The sequence below is a fragment of the Schistosoma haematobium genome, chromosome 3 (genome assembly GCF_000699445.3).
Source record: "Schistosoma haematobium chromosome 3, whole genome shotgun sequence".
In the NCBI taxonomy this organism is placed as follows: Eukaryota; Metazoa; Platyhelminthes; class Trematoda; order Strigeidida; family Schistosomatidae; genus Schistosoma; species Schistosoma haematobium.
Genome location: NC_067198.1, coordinates 41992715 through 42009214, shown reverse-complemented (window position 1 = coordinate 42009214; position 16500 = coordinate 41992715). Strand labels below are relative to the sequence as shown.

At 34.2% G+C, this 16500-nt stretch overlaps 1 protein-coding gene across 1 annotated transcript in view; it reads right to left on the bottom strand.

Moving 5' to 3' along the window:
• Positions 1–608: 608 nt before the first annotated feature.
• HUWE1 (E3 ubiquitin-protein ligase huwe1) overlaps positions 609–16500 on the bottom strand; it is a 56056-nt gene continuing 40164 nt past the window's right edge. The window contains exons 31-40 of the mRNA XM_051213898.1: positions 15828–16105; positions 14523–15060; positions 13214–13474; positions 11405–11733; positions 9387–9725; positions 7363–8476; positions 6718–6988; positions 6024–6129; positions 3590–4083; positions 609–1608 (exon numbers count right to left, since the gene is read on the bottom strand). Coding sequence (XP_051069918.1) covers positions 1506–1608; positions 3590–4083; positions 6024–6129; positions 6718–6988; positions 7363–8476; positions 9387–9725; positions 11405–11733; positions 13214–13474; positions 14523–15060; positions 15828–16105 — 3833 coding nt within the window. The 3' untranslated portion in view covers positions 609–1505. The remainder of the gene's footprint in view (positions 1609–3589; positions 4084–6023; positions 6130–6717; positions 6989–7362; positions 8477–9386; positions 9726–11404; positions 11734–13213; positions 13475–14522; positions 15061–15827; positions 16106–16500) is intronic.

The window sequence follows — 16500 nt, the reverse complement described above, 5'->3', positions numbered from 1 at the left end:
AAAGTCTTAAGCTAGGTGCTAGGTATCAGGCCGCTTTTTGATTAGCTCTTCCATAAAATCTAATGCCACAAGGTTAGGGTTTGTTTCAGGATTAAGTGAGGGTTTAAAGAAATTGTCGAATCAATCATTGCATGCAACGCATATGAGGTGTTAATCATAACCAGTTTGCTCTGTTGTGGTAAGAAGTGGCTTTTTTTTAACCATTCTAAACGTTTAGAGTATACTAAGGTATTTCTAATGCTGATTGTATATGGCATTCTGTTTTTGCGCAAAAGCCTGAGAATCGCGTTCTTCGTCCCGATTAGTTGGTTTCAATATTATGCTTTTACCAAGAATCCTATTTTTACAGTTCACTTTTAATATTGACACATCGACATGTTCAAGGCAATCGTAACTAAAAACTGACGCTTAACTGCCTAAGTTAGTAGTTTACGGTAATCTACCTTATGGTCTGTAGTAGTTACGGGAAAATCAGAATAGTACGCACATTCAGTTCATTGATGAAGATATTGAACGACGATTATCAAATAAATATCTAGAACTGTTATTTAAGAAAAAAAAGTTTGAAGAGACGCATAAAAAACTCGGTACACATTACTGACAATATGTAGTTGGTTAATTTTCTTTTATTTTAAGAAAAGAACACAAGACCAAGAAAGAGAACAATACCGACATAAAACTATTGGAAAAAATCATCCATAATAGATGAGAATGTGAATAATGAACAAAAGAAGGGAAAAATGGACAAATAGTTATGAAAAATAGTAATAGACTGACCCTATATGAATAGAAATGAGTTCTGAGTAATGTTCTTGATATATAAATGTATGTATGTATAGTCTTATATTTCAATCAATCTCCCATCTCCAAATTATTTACCTTCCATTAAAATTCTAACCGTCTAATTACTATTACATGTAAGGAGAAATGTAAAAAAAAACCCAGCTTTACAAGATGATAAACAATACAGATACGAATTGGTTCAAGGTAAGAGTAGAGGGGAATAGTGTGCATACTACACACATACTGACAAAACTAGTTTATGGTAGAAATATGGAAAATTAAACTGTATCCTGTGTAAATAAATGTGTATTTTTTTTTTAATGAAAAAATGAGCATATTTCATACATATATGTATATATAAAACCAGTTGATTTCAATTGAATAGAAATAAGAATTTCAACAAAGTTAATGAATAAATCTAAGCACAGTACAGAAACAAAGATAGATAGAAGAAAGAAGAAAAGATAGATGGATAGACAGAACACAAAAAAAACCCAACATGATTGCTTATATTATTCTGCAATATCAGCATTCATATGCACATATAATTCCACATCATAATGATATCACATCACAGTAAAAAGCCAGGCAGCTGCCGGTATTATTTATTTTTGGGATAAAGACAAAGAGAAGAGAAGATAAACAAAAAAGGAAGGACATAAATGTTGAACACATGATACAATCATAAGATTATATCTTATGAGTTGATCATAATATGCGAATTAAGCCATTCCATAACCCTCACTACATTCACGTATAGCCATCAAAAGTCTTGATCGTAGCTGCTCGTAGCTTTCATATGCTGGCAATACAAGTGTGTTAAAACTGTAAAAGGTTAAGAAAATATACAACAGATGAGCGCATATATATATATTAAGGAGAAATACATAAGTTTCTAAAACAATTCATAATATAGGGCTGAGTAAATTATAATTACTTGTTCTTCATTAGAAATTCTTAACTACTTGAGTATAACTCTGCTTTGGCACTGAAACACAGATAAGTTGTTTTCACTAGAGGGATTATCCTCTAGGGATTCCGATCTATAAATTCAATCCACAAGCAAATGGGGAATCGTTGGAGATGGTAGTTTGTAACAAGAGTAGGATTGTATGTCATTTGATCACTTAGGAACTTTGAGTTTATGCGAAGCATTAGTTTGAAACCAAGGCTTCCCGGTTTCCTTAATTGAGATCTACGTATTCGACAGATATGTTCAAATATCAAGTGAATGCTTTTATCGTCTTACTTTTAGACAGTGAAGATTGTAAACGTGCGACTGTGTAAGTGCATTTCGCTGAAGTAGATGAACTCTCTCAGGCTATACTATGTAATTCGAACAAAGTAGTGAATAATAAGTATATTCAACCAGTTATCCCCGACCGAAATCTCAGCACGGATACAGAAGGTTCGACTAGCTTTTACCAACTTGCGTCATTTATGGCGTAGGCGAGATATCCGTCTATCAACCAAAGGATGAGTTTACTGAGCAGCAGTTCGTTCCGTCCTACTTTATGGCAGTGAAACATGACCGGTAAGAGTAGAGAGTATTCGTAGGTTACTAGTATTTGACCACAGGTGTCTTCGAAATATTGCTCGTATATCCTGGGACCACCGAGTAAGTAACGCACTTGTCAGGAAACGGGTACTACGTAAGGATGGCAAATCAATTGATGACGTAGTGAAACTTCATCAGTTGAGATGGCTGGGACACGTGTTACGTATGCCCAACAACCGACTGCCTCGACGTGCGATGTTCAGTGGTATAGGAGTAGGTTGGAAGAAAGTAGGGGCGGCCAGACCAAAACATGGCACAGATCCATGAAGTCACTGACAAGTAGACTGAGTCATATTGGTAGGCGTAGACTACCTGGTTGGGGACCGCGAGATCATAGCAACCGATGGTTAGAGACCCTGAATGACATGGCTCAAAATCGTTTGCAATGGCGCAGGTGCATACACTCTTTGTGTTCTCCCGAATTTTGATCTCCTTGTCTCCTTTTTTTCTCTTCCCAAATTTACTTCACTGTATTATACTCTTTAAATAACATCTCCAAACACTAATTTTCCTGATTACTGCTTATACTCTTATTACCTCTACCACTACAGGATTTGAATCGACCACTGCATCTCTGTGCTAATGTGGTGTGGCAACTCGAACTGATGTACGTACGTACGAAGTTCTACGTTGTTACTGACTGACTGACTCAACCAATTATCTATCTTGTTAATTCGATAGGCAGAGATGAAACATATTTAGTCATGTTGTGATTGTATGAACATTAATCTTTTGTATCATATGAGTCTAGAAAATTTCAACCAGCATTCAGCAAAGACGTTCTAAAAAACTTTCAAAAAATAGTATTACTATAAAAACAATTTTCGTAATGTGCTTCGTAACTCATAAATATATGAAGCAATGATTTACTGTTTAAATCTCTATCACTTTGTTTCCATTTCCAAGTTCAGTATGAAGAGCTGAGTGGTATTACGACCCATTCAAAAATGTGTTAAGATTGTTGAGTTACATTAACGCATGTTAACTGTAAAGTTAAACTTATCTTCTTGTTAATAACTGTTTGTCAAGTTGAAAAGGTCAGCTATAAACTGAAAGGATATAACTGTGTGAATAACTAAAGTAAGTTGGAATGAATCAACTCTAACCATATGCTATTATCATGTAAAAATTTCGCTGAATAGTTGTTAAAGTCTAGATAATAACCAACAGAACAAATATCTTTTGAAAAGAATACATTCATTAATTTTTATGACAGAAATCACAAATTAGAGACCAATAGACACTTACCAAGTATGTGCAGACGGTAAATAATTAGTACTTGAAACAGATGAACGACTAATTTGAAATTTAGTAGGACCATGCATTCCTTCTAAATTCATAAATCCACCTAACGGTACTTTACTAGTACCAGTAACAAATTGTAGAAAACGTGCTAAATCTTCTTGATCAAATGATTCTAATGCTTGCCAAAACCATTCAATTTGTGGTGAATTCGGTTGATATTTTGAATAAGTTGTATTAGCCTTCAAATCAACTAAATCAATGTTAGGCAAACCACTAATCAATAATTCTAGTTCTTGTTCATTGAATATACTAATCATACGTTTAGGAATGATATCATAGAAACCTCTTAAGAAAGCATCAAGTTGTTGACGTATAGCACCAGTCATACGTTCTTGACAAACTAAACGAACATATTCTTTTTTGTTATTCTCAGTAACTGCTACATTTCGACCGTTTTCAATCAGGTCACGAGTTTCTGTTTTGCCAAATTCATTTATCTAAAGAAGAAAAAAAACATACGTGGAAAAACAAAGCTGAAATTAATAAACAAAAGAGTAGTAAATAGCTAAGAATAACCTAAAGTAATTGGAATGTTACGGATACATGTTTCACATGACATTTGAAGGTTTACATCACAGACGATTATTGGATCAAGGAAAAGCTTCTATGTAACATATCCAGGATGGCCTGTACAACATTCTAGTGAACTTATTACCTAAAAATGTGTTATTTGACTATTATCAATTTAACTGTCTTTCATTATAACCTCGTTAAAAAGATTAATCTTCTATCTTTTTATCGCCATTGTGAAAGTGTCGCTATGCTGTGTAATGGTTGATCAGCTTGTTCATAATGACAGGGAGTGAAGGAGTTGAGCGTTTCAACCATTTCACATATGTCTTCGAAGCATCATTAGCCATGATGAGTTAGTGAATTTTCATTGAATGTAAGGTGACTGGGATATAAATTACGTATCCCTGACCATCTGGTAACTCGATGGGTGATGATGGCTTAAGAGTAGATTGGGGAAAAATTAAAAACAACCAAGCATAACATTAAACTGGGCCATGTAGGCAAATTCAAACTACCTGGTCCGGGTCCGTACAATTATCGTAGCCAATGATTAGAGAATTTGGGTGACAAGGTTGAGAACGCTTCAAAATAGTTCAGGTGTATTCACTTTGTCTTTCCTTTGATCCTACATTTTTAAACTATTTTACAGATCTTATTCTATGAGCATGAAAACTATAACCTGGAAGCACTAGACGGCCGTTTCGTCCTAGTATGGGACCCCTCCCATACGAAACGACCGTCCAGTGCTTCCAGGTTTTCCATAGTGGTCCAGCTTCAATTGACTCATGATTTCAACCTGTGAAATTTCTAAAACTCTCCACAAAACCCATTCTGAAAACTATAACCACTTATACTATTCTGGTATCTCGCTATGTTGGTGTGAATCGATGCATGTATTTGTCACGTATTATATCGTGTTTGACATGACAAAACAATAGTCATATTAGCAGTATTTTATCAGCCATATTACAATCAGCACAAATAAGTCAATTTTGATGATGAATTCAGTAGAAATTAAAAACAAACCAACTGTTTGATATACTAAATCCCTATGATGTAATAGATATACACAACTGAACATTCTATACACAGTATAATTCGAAAACAACATTATTATATCCCTACAAATAAATGTACATCTTACAATGATATCGGCTTTAATATTATATTATTTATTTTAACACATATATATTGGTACAGGAGTGCGCCAAATATATATGCGCCACACAAAACAATGAGAATTTAAAAAGAAAAAATGAGGAACGTAAAAAAAACAATAATGAAGAGATTGGTGTAAGGGAGTGTAGTAATAATCATAGTCATAATGGGAGAACGGAAAGGTACAATCAGAACAAATCTTTCAGTTAAGGAAGAAACAACCACTTTTTATGAAGAAAGTAAAAGGTTACAACAGGATCGCCACTGGCTTCTATTCTGAGCCATATCTGATAACGTCTCTAACCACACTGTCGCACAATCTCTCGGACCCCAACGAGGGGGTCGTGAAGGTCCAACACAAGCCAGCTTTTTGCAGCTTCCTTTCATATCACGACACCATGTCATGCACTGACCACCTCTCTTCTTTCTCCAACCAGTTCCAGAGTCGGCAAATAATGCACGACGTGGGATTCTCTGGGACGACATTCGTAGAACATGTCCAAGCCACTGAAGTCGGTGTTTCAAGATGGTGACACCAATTGAATTATCATCTCTGTGCCCGAACCTCTGCATTACTAACATGATGTTGCCACTGGATGTCAGCAATCCTTCGGAGACAACGATGATCGGACACAGAAAGTCGTCTAATATTATATTACACACTCACAAATATAATAAAGGAATACAATTTAAAATATACACATACCTCAGTACTAAATGTTAGTTCATAACCTAAATCAGATACATCGTGACTTAAAAGAAATTCTAATCCTTTGAAAAACTCATAATCTTCACTTTCTAAATCAGAGCACCTGTAGATGAGTGAAAATAATAAAATGAAAAAAATAATTATTAAATAGGAGATAAATTTTCTTGATATCGACAACGTCGCATTGCCCGTAAACTTAACACATACGACATAATGCATAGGCAATAATGAGAAATTGCCACACATAAAAAAAAACACTACATGTGATGAGTACGGACATAAAATGACACTAAATGTAACAGATTAACCGATTCGATACAGCCATCTTGACTAAGAAAGCCAAATTGAAATGGAGACATTGGAAAACGAGGTAACTATCTCTTAATCAATATCTGATGTAAACAAGCAGTTGACTTTCATTAAATAATCAACTATAAAACTAATTTCAAGGTTGTTTATAGAATCTGTTCAAATCAAACAAGAACCTAAAACAATAGAAAATTTAGCTATTCATAGGAGGAGACCTGACTTCTGTATACAATGAAATATATTCTATCTTTGCCTATGCGAATGTACAGTTTGGTAATATATACATCAAAGAGATCTTAGGCGTGGACCAAAAAAACACAAACAAAACAAATCGCGATCATGATTATAACTCACACAAGCACAAATGAATGTTTAATCTTACCTGACAGGTACTCCTAAGATATGTTTGTAAAACGCTCGTGTGAAATAGCATTCCAGAAGTTTATTATCATTAATAGCTTTAGCGATAAAACGTCCGACAAATTTGAAATAAGACAAATGATTACTATTAATGTAAGAGCTTGGATTAATTGTGTATGTAACCCGATCTGCGGGAGAGACGCGGAAAAGGCAGTAGTTTGGATTGAAAATTTCTCGACTCATTAATAAAAACCATTCTCTCAATGGACCGCCAGCATCTTGACCTTCTTCGTCTAACAGGTATGAAAGAATAAAGATGTAATTACTAGTTTGATGAATGAACGTGTTGAAATATAAAGTCTTTGAAGTAGACATAATGAAAATTGGGTAACGATGACTAATATGAAAGTATCTAAGCGTACTCTTGAAAGCTACAAATTATAGTTGTAGGTTAAAAAAATGGTGAAATGCAATGCATTAGAGTGACCTAAAATGTTTTGTTTCAAAATGGAGAAGTATCGCTAACAGAAAACCAATTATTAATTGAAAAATAATGTCTGGCATTGACCAAAGAGAGAGAACGAGCTCTGGAATGTCTGGATAATTACGCAATAAAATCATACATAGGCTATACATCTGACAAGCATAACAAAACAACAAAACTCACTTTGGAAGCGAATCACAAACTTATGTTTCCATTCACTCACGGATCTTCTGTGTAGTCTGGCATAACTATCTTCGAATATTCGATCCCTTGAGACAGTTATTGGGTCATCGTCGTAACGATTACTGGATGTTGAACGATTAGATAATGATTGTAGTTGTTGTCGGAAAAAGCGACGTTTGACGTCAAAATCAAGCACTCGGGGATAAGCCAAAAATACAGCGAAAGGTGATTCACCTATATTTGCTCCATGATGGCGAAGAACTTGACTTAATCCACGACGATATTTATCTGCAAATTCAATTATAGGATTTTTAGAAAATGGACTTTGAGATGTGGTTGCCGAATTAGTTGAAGTACATGCTGTAACTGTTAAATCCTCTCCTGTAGTAGAGACATCAGGTGATTGAGGTCCACCAAGATCAAAATACAAGTGTGAGAGATGATCAGTCGTTGATGATCTATTAGTATCAAGTTCTGAATGAGATGTAGAATCAACACACATATGTAAAAGTGGCACCATGTCGATAAGGCTTAGTGTACCTGAAGAACACGAATTAGTACGACTAGATCGACTGTTTGTGGAACGTTGTCGAAGCAGAATAGTGTCTTTCACCAAATGGACATGAGCCAAACAAAACACTTCTAGAAGAGGTTGCAATAGTAGAACAGCATTTTGATCATTTAATGCCTGAAGTTTTTCAAATGCTTGGCACAAATGGTCCCAGAATTCGTTCACACCAGGTACAGAAGTTAACAGATCATCAGACGATACAGGGATTAGATTCGAACCAACTAGTGAACTGTCTCCAGCAGCAATACGTAACATTAAACCCAAAATACCACGAAGACGACATTGATCATTGTTAGGACATGTGAAAACTTCAGAAGAATTCAACTGTAGGTCAGAAAACTTGGTAGCAGTCTGAGAACGTGAATCACTCGATACAACTACCATTTGTCCGGGTATACCAAAGCGATCAGGGAGAACATCATAAGAAGAAATACGACTTATCTCTGAAGGATAACGAGATGAAGACGGTTTGGATGAATCGTGTGTTGGAAGAGAGTCTAATGCTTTACCTTTCAGTCGCTTATCAACTTCAGACACAAGACACTGAAAAGAAATACGATAATAGCATTAACAGAGAATTGAAAATACGGGGGATTTTAATATATTATATTTGATAAATGAAGTAAGGATTGACTAAATAATTGAACAGAGGTTAACTATTGACTCAATTAAGTTGACAAGAGTTTATGAATTGACAAATGCTACTGACAGAAATTTATTGATAATTGTGAAAAAAACTGAAGATAACAAAACAGATGTATCTACAGACAATAGAAAACCAATATTTATAAATCTCGACTTCAAAGGTGATAATGTCACAAGCACAATCGATAGGAGGCTTAACAATCCAATAACCAGAATTTGCCCAGGGCCAAACTATTAGCTCTGTATAAAGCATGTTCAATGACCCAACCAAAAAATGAAAGTACTCATGTCATGTAACCGCCAACTATATCTATAAATCAACATGTACCTATCAGAACGGTCACAACTTTAGATGTAAAAACGTAAAAGTCAGCTGTTTTAGTCAATTTAAAGTGAAATAGTAAAACGTGAAAAGACAGATTTGCGCAAGTTCCTATTGATAAAAAATCAATATCAGTGACCCATGCAAGCTATGTTACAACACTAAGTTTATAGTGCAGTTAGAATTCATTTGGTCTCAAATACAATTTGGAGTATGGAGTTCACTAATTATCGTTAAAAGTTATATATGAGTACAAGAAAGTAAATTTCTCATTAGATGCTTTTACTGACTGTTTTGAGAGGAGAGTGATTTCATAAAAGTGAGTAGTTGTTAAATTTGGACACGTCTGAATAAGGATGTTGAAATACTTTAATTTCAAGTAGGGAGTGTAGACAGGTTCGGGAGTCCCGAACAGACGGATCCTAGTAATGTTTCTTCGTTTATTACTATCTACGTTATTAGTCATCGATAAACAATGATTAATACCTGCAACTGATCGGATATATTTGAGATCAATTGACCCGCTGTAATTGACAATAAACGAAGAATTAATTCCTTCATATTTTGATTTGCTTGAGCCAAATCAGTAATCAATTGTGTGGTCATTATACGAGCAGTTTCAGAAAATTTAGGAGCTAATACAAGTTGACATAAAGTTTCAATGACTTGTGGTCTTAGTGGATTCATTAAATTATTCGATGAATTGGATACTGGTGGCTGTGTAGAAGATGATTGGTCTTCTGGAATAGAAGTGGGGACACTTTCTGCAACATGTGAAGATTGTATATCAGTAGTAGATTGATGTGATGATATATCTGTTGGATTCTAAGTGAAAATAAACAAATAAATTAGGATTAATAAAAATTGTCAAAAAAGTTTAACATGAATGGATAGTGATTTGACGTTTAAAATTCGATTTTCATGATATAAATCAAACACTAAAACATAACATTTCAGAGCCGCGTAGACTAAATTTACTAGTCAATTGAAACATGAAATTGCGGTGTTGAGCTTTCATCACTCGTTCATAACTTCTACAACAGTGAAAATAAAATAAAGTAACAGTATAAAAGTATACCTGGTCTGCGGCCTATGCTCCATTAGGAGTAACAGGCGTAAGTAATAAAAGTATACAGTGCATCAATATGCTATATCCATCATAGATTTTCTATAGTGTGGATGCTGATTTGAGACATGCTTCACTTACTTTCGTTCGGATAATCAGATAGTATTACTAACCCCAACGCTAAAGGAGTAATCCAAAGTAGTGTGCACAAGATATTCGTTGAGTTATATTATTCCTTTAGGACATTTACATAACGTTCAGACATTAATTTACTGAAAATTCAATAAAAGCTTTAGTCGAAGAACAGTTATAAGTTGATAGAATTATGTTGTAATGAACGAACACTCAGATGTAGATAACCAATTTATTGTTTAATGCAAAATTACAGTGTCTTCGTAAAATATGAAAACCATATACTGAGTACATCATTTACACATCTTCCATCAGTTGTCTGTTACAAACTTCATCCTTCCTGTTGCTATTACAATTACTCGCTGTTTACATTATTGTTCTTTAATTCGATCTCAACGTTCTGCTGCCAGGTATTCCACTTCTAACTGGTGTTACATATCTGTCAACACAAGTAGCATACACCATAATGTAACTGGAAAATTCATCGAGAAAATCATATCGCCAGGGAAAACTATTCACAAAGGATTAGGAAATGTTATTTAAGCAATTACACATGTGTATTACAGATTACCAGTTGATTAAAATAATTTATTCTTAAAGAGTTAGTATATGAAATTGCGGAAGCCATCGCAATCCATGTTCACAAACCTGACCTTTGCATTCAAAAGAGATTCGTACAACCACTTTCCCTGCCCTGGCCATCAGTTTAAGATTTCCTTCAAAAGAACTATTTTTCATACTTCTTCCATTTTTTTAACTTTTGTAATTTTATTTCTGTTGCTTTTGAACTTAACAACTTCTCAACATTCATCTCTTGATTCTTACGTAACTACCATCCTATTGACCATCCGTTAAAATTCTGTTCTTTATTTGTTTCTTACATTACGCAACTTAGCAACTTCTTGATCACTATGAATATTAATAATCCTCTTTCTTCCAATTAATCAATGTTAATTTAAATGTCATTATGTAATTATTACGTAACGTATCCACTCGATGAGTATTATATTATTATTGTAAAACGTATATATATTAGTGTAGAGCCATGATGAAAAACTAATTGAAAAGAAATTTCTTCGCTCAATTCGTTCCTTCTTTATTTACGAAATGGCAAAATGGGAATTTTCACTATATTGAATAGTGAAGTGATGATTTGGTTAGTTGGAACACATGACTTTCAGCAAGTAAGGTCATAAGTTTAAAATCCACTTCATTTGGACAATCGTTACATAAACGATGAATCTCAGAGATCAGTACATAAAAATTAGGAGTTGAGTTAGATAAACATGGTATACACTTCTCTTACCTGTTGATTTGTATCAGTCAAAATAGTATTTACAGTGGTTGGTGTAACAAGATTAGTTGGATGAGTTGAAGCCTGAGCAACAGATATATTGGAATGAGATCGACTAAGTAGGAAATCTTTGACAATCCCAGCAAGAATAGTTATGAGGCGTTCTTGATGATTTGGACGGTCGTGTAATAATTGATGACAAAGTAATTCAGATAAAGCAGTGAAACAATTTACGGTCACTGGTGTAGTATTGGTAGTAGTAATAGACTTGGGACTATTATTGTTAGTGCATTGTGTTTCATACGTTACTTCTTTCATGGAATCATTTTCCAATGCATCTGCTACAAGTAGTAATATTTTGCAAAGATAAAAAATTGGCACGAGAAAACAATAATAATAGTAACATTTGACGAAGATTTTTGAATTTTAAAGTTGGCATGATAGACATATTTTAGACAACGATTAAAACCAGGAAACATTAAATAACTGCTTTATCATAGTATTGGACCTCTCAGTCTCACCAGTAAACGTAAAGAACTTGGGTTCAATCCCTGGTGGTGTCATAGATGAGTATTACTGATAAGTCGCATAATAGAGCGAAACAACAGTTTAGTGCTTTCTGATTACCAATGATTGTTTAACAAAGGTTAGTCTGTGATGTACGTTATCAACAGTAGTAATATTGAGTAAAGAGTATGTTTCGGATACTATAATAATCATAAGTAATACATTTTTAGGTAGTATATCAGTTTCGTGGACTTATTTCTTCTTATTATTATTCTTCATAAGAGTTACATTTCTCTGCACTGAATACAAAGCTATGACAGAATATAGTGTTTAGATTGAAGGTGAATTAATAAAAATTGCAATAATGAATACTGTTACTACACTGAGATTTGTCCTAACAATTTTATCTCGGTATGCTAATGGGTCATAACAACTTGAACCGATGTACACATGTATCAGGTCCTATATTGCACATAGATTAGATGAAATATAAATTTTTGACAATATACTGTCACGACTAAATATTATGCTACGATGAAAGTTGTAGGAAGGAGATCAGATTTTAAACCTTTACCATTGAAAGTAAATAACAAACTGTTGACATGACTTGTGTACATTCCGTACTGTATACTATTCGGCGATGATAAGAGTTCAACCTTGCAAAAAAAACTCGCTGTCATGGCTGCAACCCACAAGCTGGACTTCTTTGGATTGGTGTCTCTCCCACAAATTTAGACTGTTCCAAGTCCCCTCTATGGAAAGTATGCACAATTTTTCACATGAAAAAATATTTAATGGTTATGTCAAATGCTTAGTAATTCCATGACTATTAGTAGTTTGTATACTACTGTCTGTCGAATCAATATTTCTCTTTGGACTGTTAACAAACACAAAGTGTGAAACTTTAACACCATTCCAATCACCTTTTACACCCTTTATTGCATCCGTAATTAATATTTGTTAATTCACATTTGTCCTAAACAAAGTCACTTGGAATTTATGCTTACCCAAATAAAGTAAAAATTAAACTTTCTTAAATACAATTATCACATAACAATTTGCACCCATCTAATGACGCCTATGCTGTGTGTGTACTGTACTAATTTTCAGATTATAAAATTATTATTACTATGGAGTATAAAATCTCACTGTGATAAATGCAGTCTAGGTAGAAGTTGGTTTAAAAATAAGGGAAAGATACATCAGATAAAATGTGTCTAAAACATACAGCACATGGTCAATAAACAACTTTCGATGCATGGAAGCATTAAAAAAGTAAAAAAAATGAATCCACAGTTAAATGTTTTTTTTTACCTGAGTATGATGATGAAGTAGTCTCAGTGGTTGTTAAATTAGATGATTTATGACATGGATTTATAGATGTTTTCGATGTAGATGACGAAGACTCTTGAGTTGAATCAATTGCTTGTTGTTTGTCAGAAATTGAAACAGGTCTTTTTCTTGATGAAATTCTTGCTCGTCTAACTACAGGTCGTGTGGTAGATCCAACAGACAATGGAGTTATGTTAGATTGGGAGAGGCGATTGAATATATCCCAGAATGATGTGAAAGCAACTATTTACAAAACATAAGCAAGCAAGCAAACAACAATGTGTAGAAAACGGTAATACAATATTTAAAAAAAGAATTTTCATTAGTGTTTTAAGAAGAAAAATACTTGGAAATCAAGTTAGATGTTGGCATCTGTATCGAATAATGAATGTCGACTTGATATGTGGAATGGTATTTCAATTGATGAGCATACAAACTCAGACTAAAATGAGTTGTTAGTATTAAGATTTTCATTTAGTCGATCAGCCAAAAATTAGGCTTCTTGGATGGATGACCTGATATTGACCGTAGATATAAGTTGGTTAATTTAGATATTAGGTAGTAATGAAATGGCGAATGGGGTTTTTATTCTATTCGGGACTTGTAAACCGAAAAACACACAAGCAATTAAAAATTGAATTTCAATGCAGAAGTGTACGCTTCTATTGAACATAACGCTATTATACAAAAGAACGTGCAAGATTACAATAAGCTGCTGTTTTATCACGAAACGATAAGTTGTGTGGGATCAAATAAATAACCACAATTGGATCCTAGGTGTGTATTTTAAAGATTAATGATATATACATGAAGCATCCACGGCTTCAGCGTTAAAATTCTCTACTTTTAGTTATACTACACTAAAGCAGAATAAATCGATGTGACGGTACCTAAGAGAATAAGTATCATCTTTACTTTCACAGCAAATAAGTTGAACTACTGAGTTCAGGTTCTATATCTCTTAGACTGTGAAAGAAACAGACAATTTTGTCGGACATCTCATATCACGACTATAATCGTTTAAGCAAATATTTATAAGACAATAGCGAGAACAAGTGATACTACACTGTTGCCTAAACAGAAGTAGGCAGAGTAGGATTAAAACGCGAGACGTGGTAGTTGAAGGCTGGATAACTTAACAATTGATGCACTGTTCCACCCCTAGTGGAGATCGAAGTACTATAATAGTGATATTTTATTAACGACACATTTAAGTGAATAGCTATTTGATGTCAGAAGATCTGCATGATAAGTGATATTTATTTTTACACTAAAACTGGAAAATACTTACTATCAGTGCTATGAGAAGTCCCAGCAGACTCTGACTGACATGCTTCTGAAGGATAAAAATGCGATGGAAATGCGCGGGTTAATTCGTTCAGAGTTTCCAGGAGGACACCAGCAACAAAAACTGCTCCTTGAGGATGTATAATATATCGAACAGGAGTCGATGAAGACGTATCTTTGGAACAAGTGGGCACAACAGTATGAGAGTCATTTTGAGGGTAAGTTGTATGGATTAGGCTTTGAGGAACAGGATGGAATATCCGTACCCAGCAACCCAAGGCAGCTTCAAATCCAGTATGGAATAATGTGTTGTTAGACATGGGCTTCGTAGAACATTGGAATTCACTTTCAGAAGTAGGAAAAGAGACCCCACGATCGTGTGAAGTACTCGGTATTGGTTCACATTCCTCTATGGACGGCACAAAACTAGAAGTTAACTGTAATTGGGGAGGAGGTTTTTCAGACAATCCATTAAACAGAGATATGATGGTGTTTACAATCCAATTTCGTGTAGCAGAGTGGCATGACAGATTACGCAGAACCTAGAAAATTTATCATTTTACAATATATAATTTACCAGGTCCAAGGGAATACAAAACAACAAAGATATTTAAGCTTAGTGCCAACATTTGCGTCAGCCAGGAAGGACATGCAATCCGGATTAGTTACCAAGTAGAGCTTTATATTCTATGCTTGATTTATATTCGTTATTCCAGGGTTATAGAATAAGTTACTCACATTATGTGAGGGAAGAAATAGGTATGTACGGTGATAATTATACTTAACAGTGAAGCATTAACGTTTACTGGGATAAGTAACCTACAAAACTTATCATACAGCTGCTTATGACACATAATTGTGTGTTCTAGTGTCAAATATTTTACACACAGTCATGTTATTTTTGAGGGGATCGAAGTCCATTCTACCGGCTAGTTGTCTTACTTTTTGATGTGTGTAGTTAGGGAGCCTTGGATCTATAGTTCAGCATCATCGTGTCATTATGAATCACATGTCGACCAAGAATTCTATGCAATCACAAAATCTTAGACCAAAACAGGAATCAACAAAATGACTAACACACTAGGACTTAGTCAGATAGAGACAAAAGCGGGAATGAAAGTATGTATGCAGTAAAAGACATGGAGATCAACAGAATAGGCAAGTTCATTACAATAGAAAAATCACACCAAATATTTGAAACGATAAATCTGTCGGATAAGAAATAAAGTAGATTTAAAGGTTATGAAAATCTAGCTATATAAAGAACCTGTTGATACAATTGTTCAAGCAGAGACGATTAACCACTTACTTTCTTCACCGTTGGCACTATGTTTTGTCTTTGATTAGAACATGAAGAACTGGCTACAAGCAGTACTATTATACATGTTAATCCTTCATGATCAATTAATTCACGACTAGATAAACCGGCCATTGCACGAACACCTAAAGCATTATTCAAACTTAATGAACCATCTATATTGTTAGGATGAACTACAATTTGATCATTTGAATGAAATCGAACAATCCAACGTCCTTGTCCACCAGCACCTAGTAATCCAGAAGTGGTGGTGAAATTACGCCAAAAGTCTTTAGAAAACAAAATAGATAAATAATGTTAGAAAAGAACAAAATTGTTGAACAAAATCGTTATGAATATTCAATAAAATTTGGACGAACAGTTAGGTAGAAATTGGGCGCTGAATATATATATATATATATATATATATATATATATATATATATATATATATATATATATATATTGAAGATGAAAATCATATTGAAACAATTCCAGTGAGTGAAAATGAAATAATTTGTCCGGTAAGCTATTTCGAACTTCCCTCCAGCGGTGAATATACTCGATTATATTGACGTACAAAAAGTTGGGACTAGTTAAATTTCAATTGCTGGGATTATTCAAATGCAATCCTCACATTTCATGTTGGTGAAAAGTTGTATATATTTCGCATGATTTCACGTCA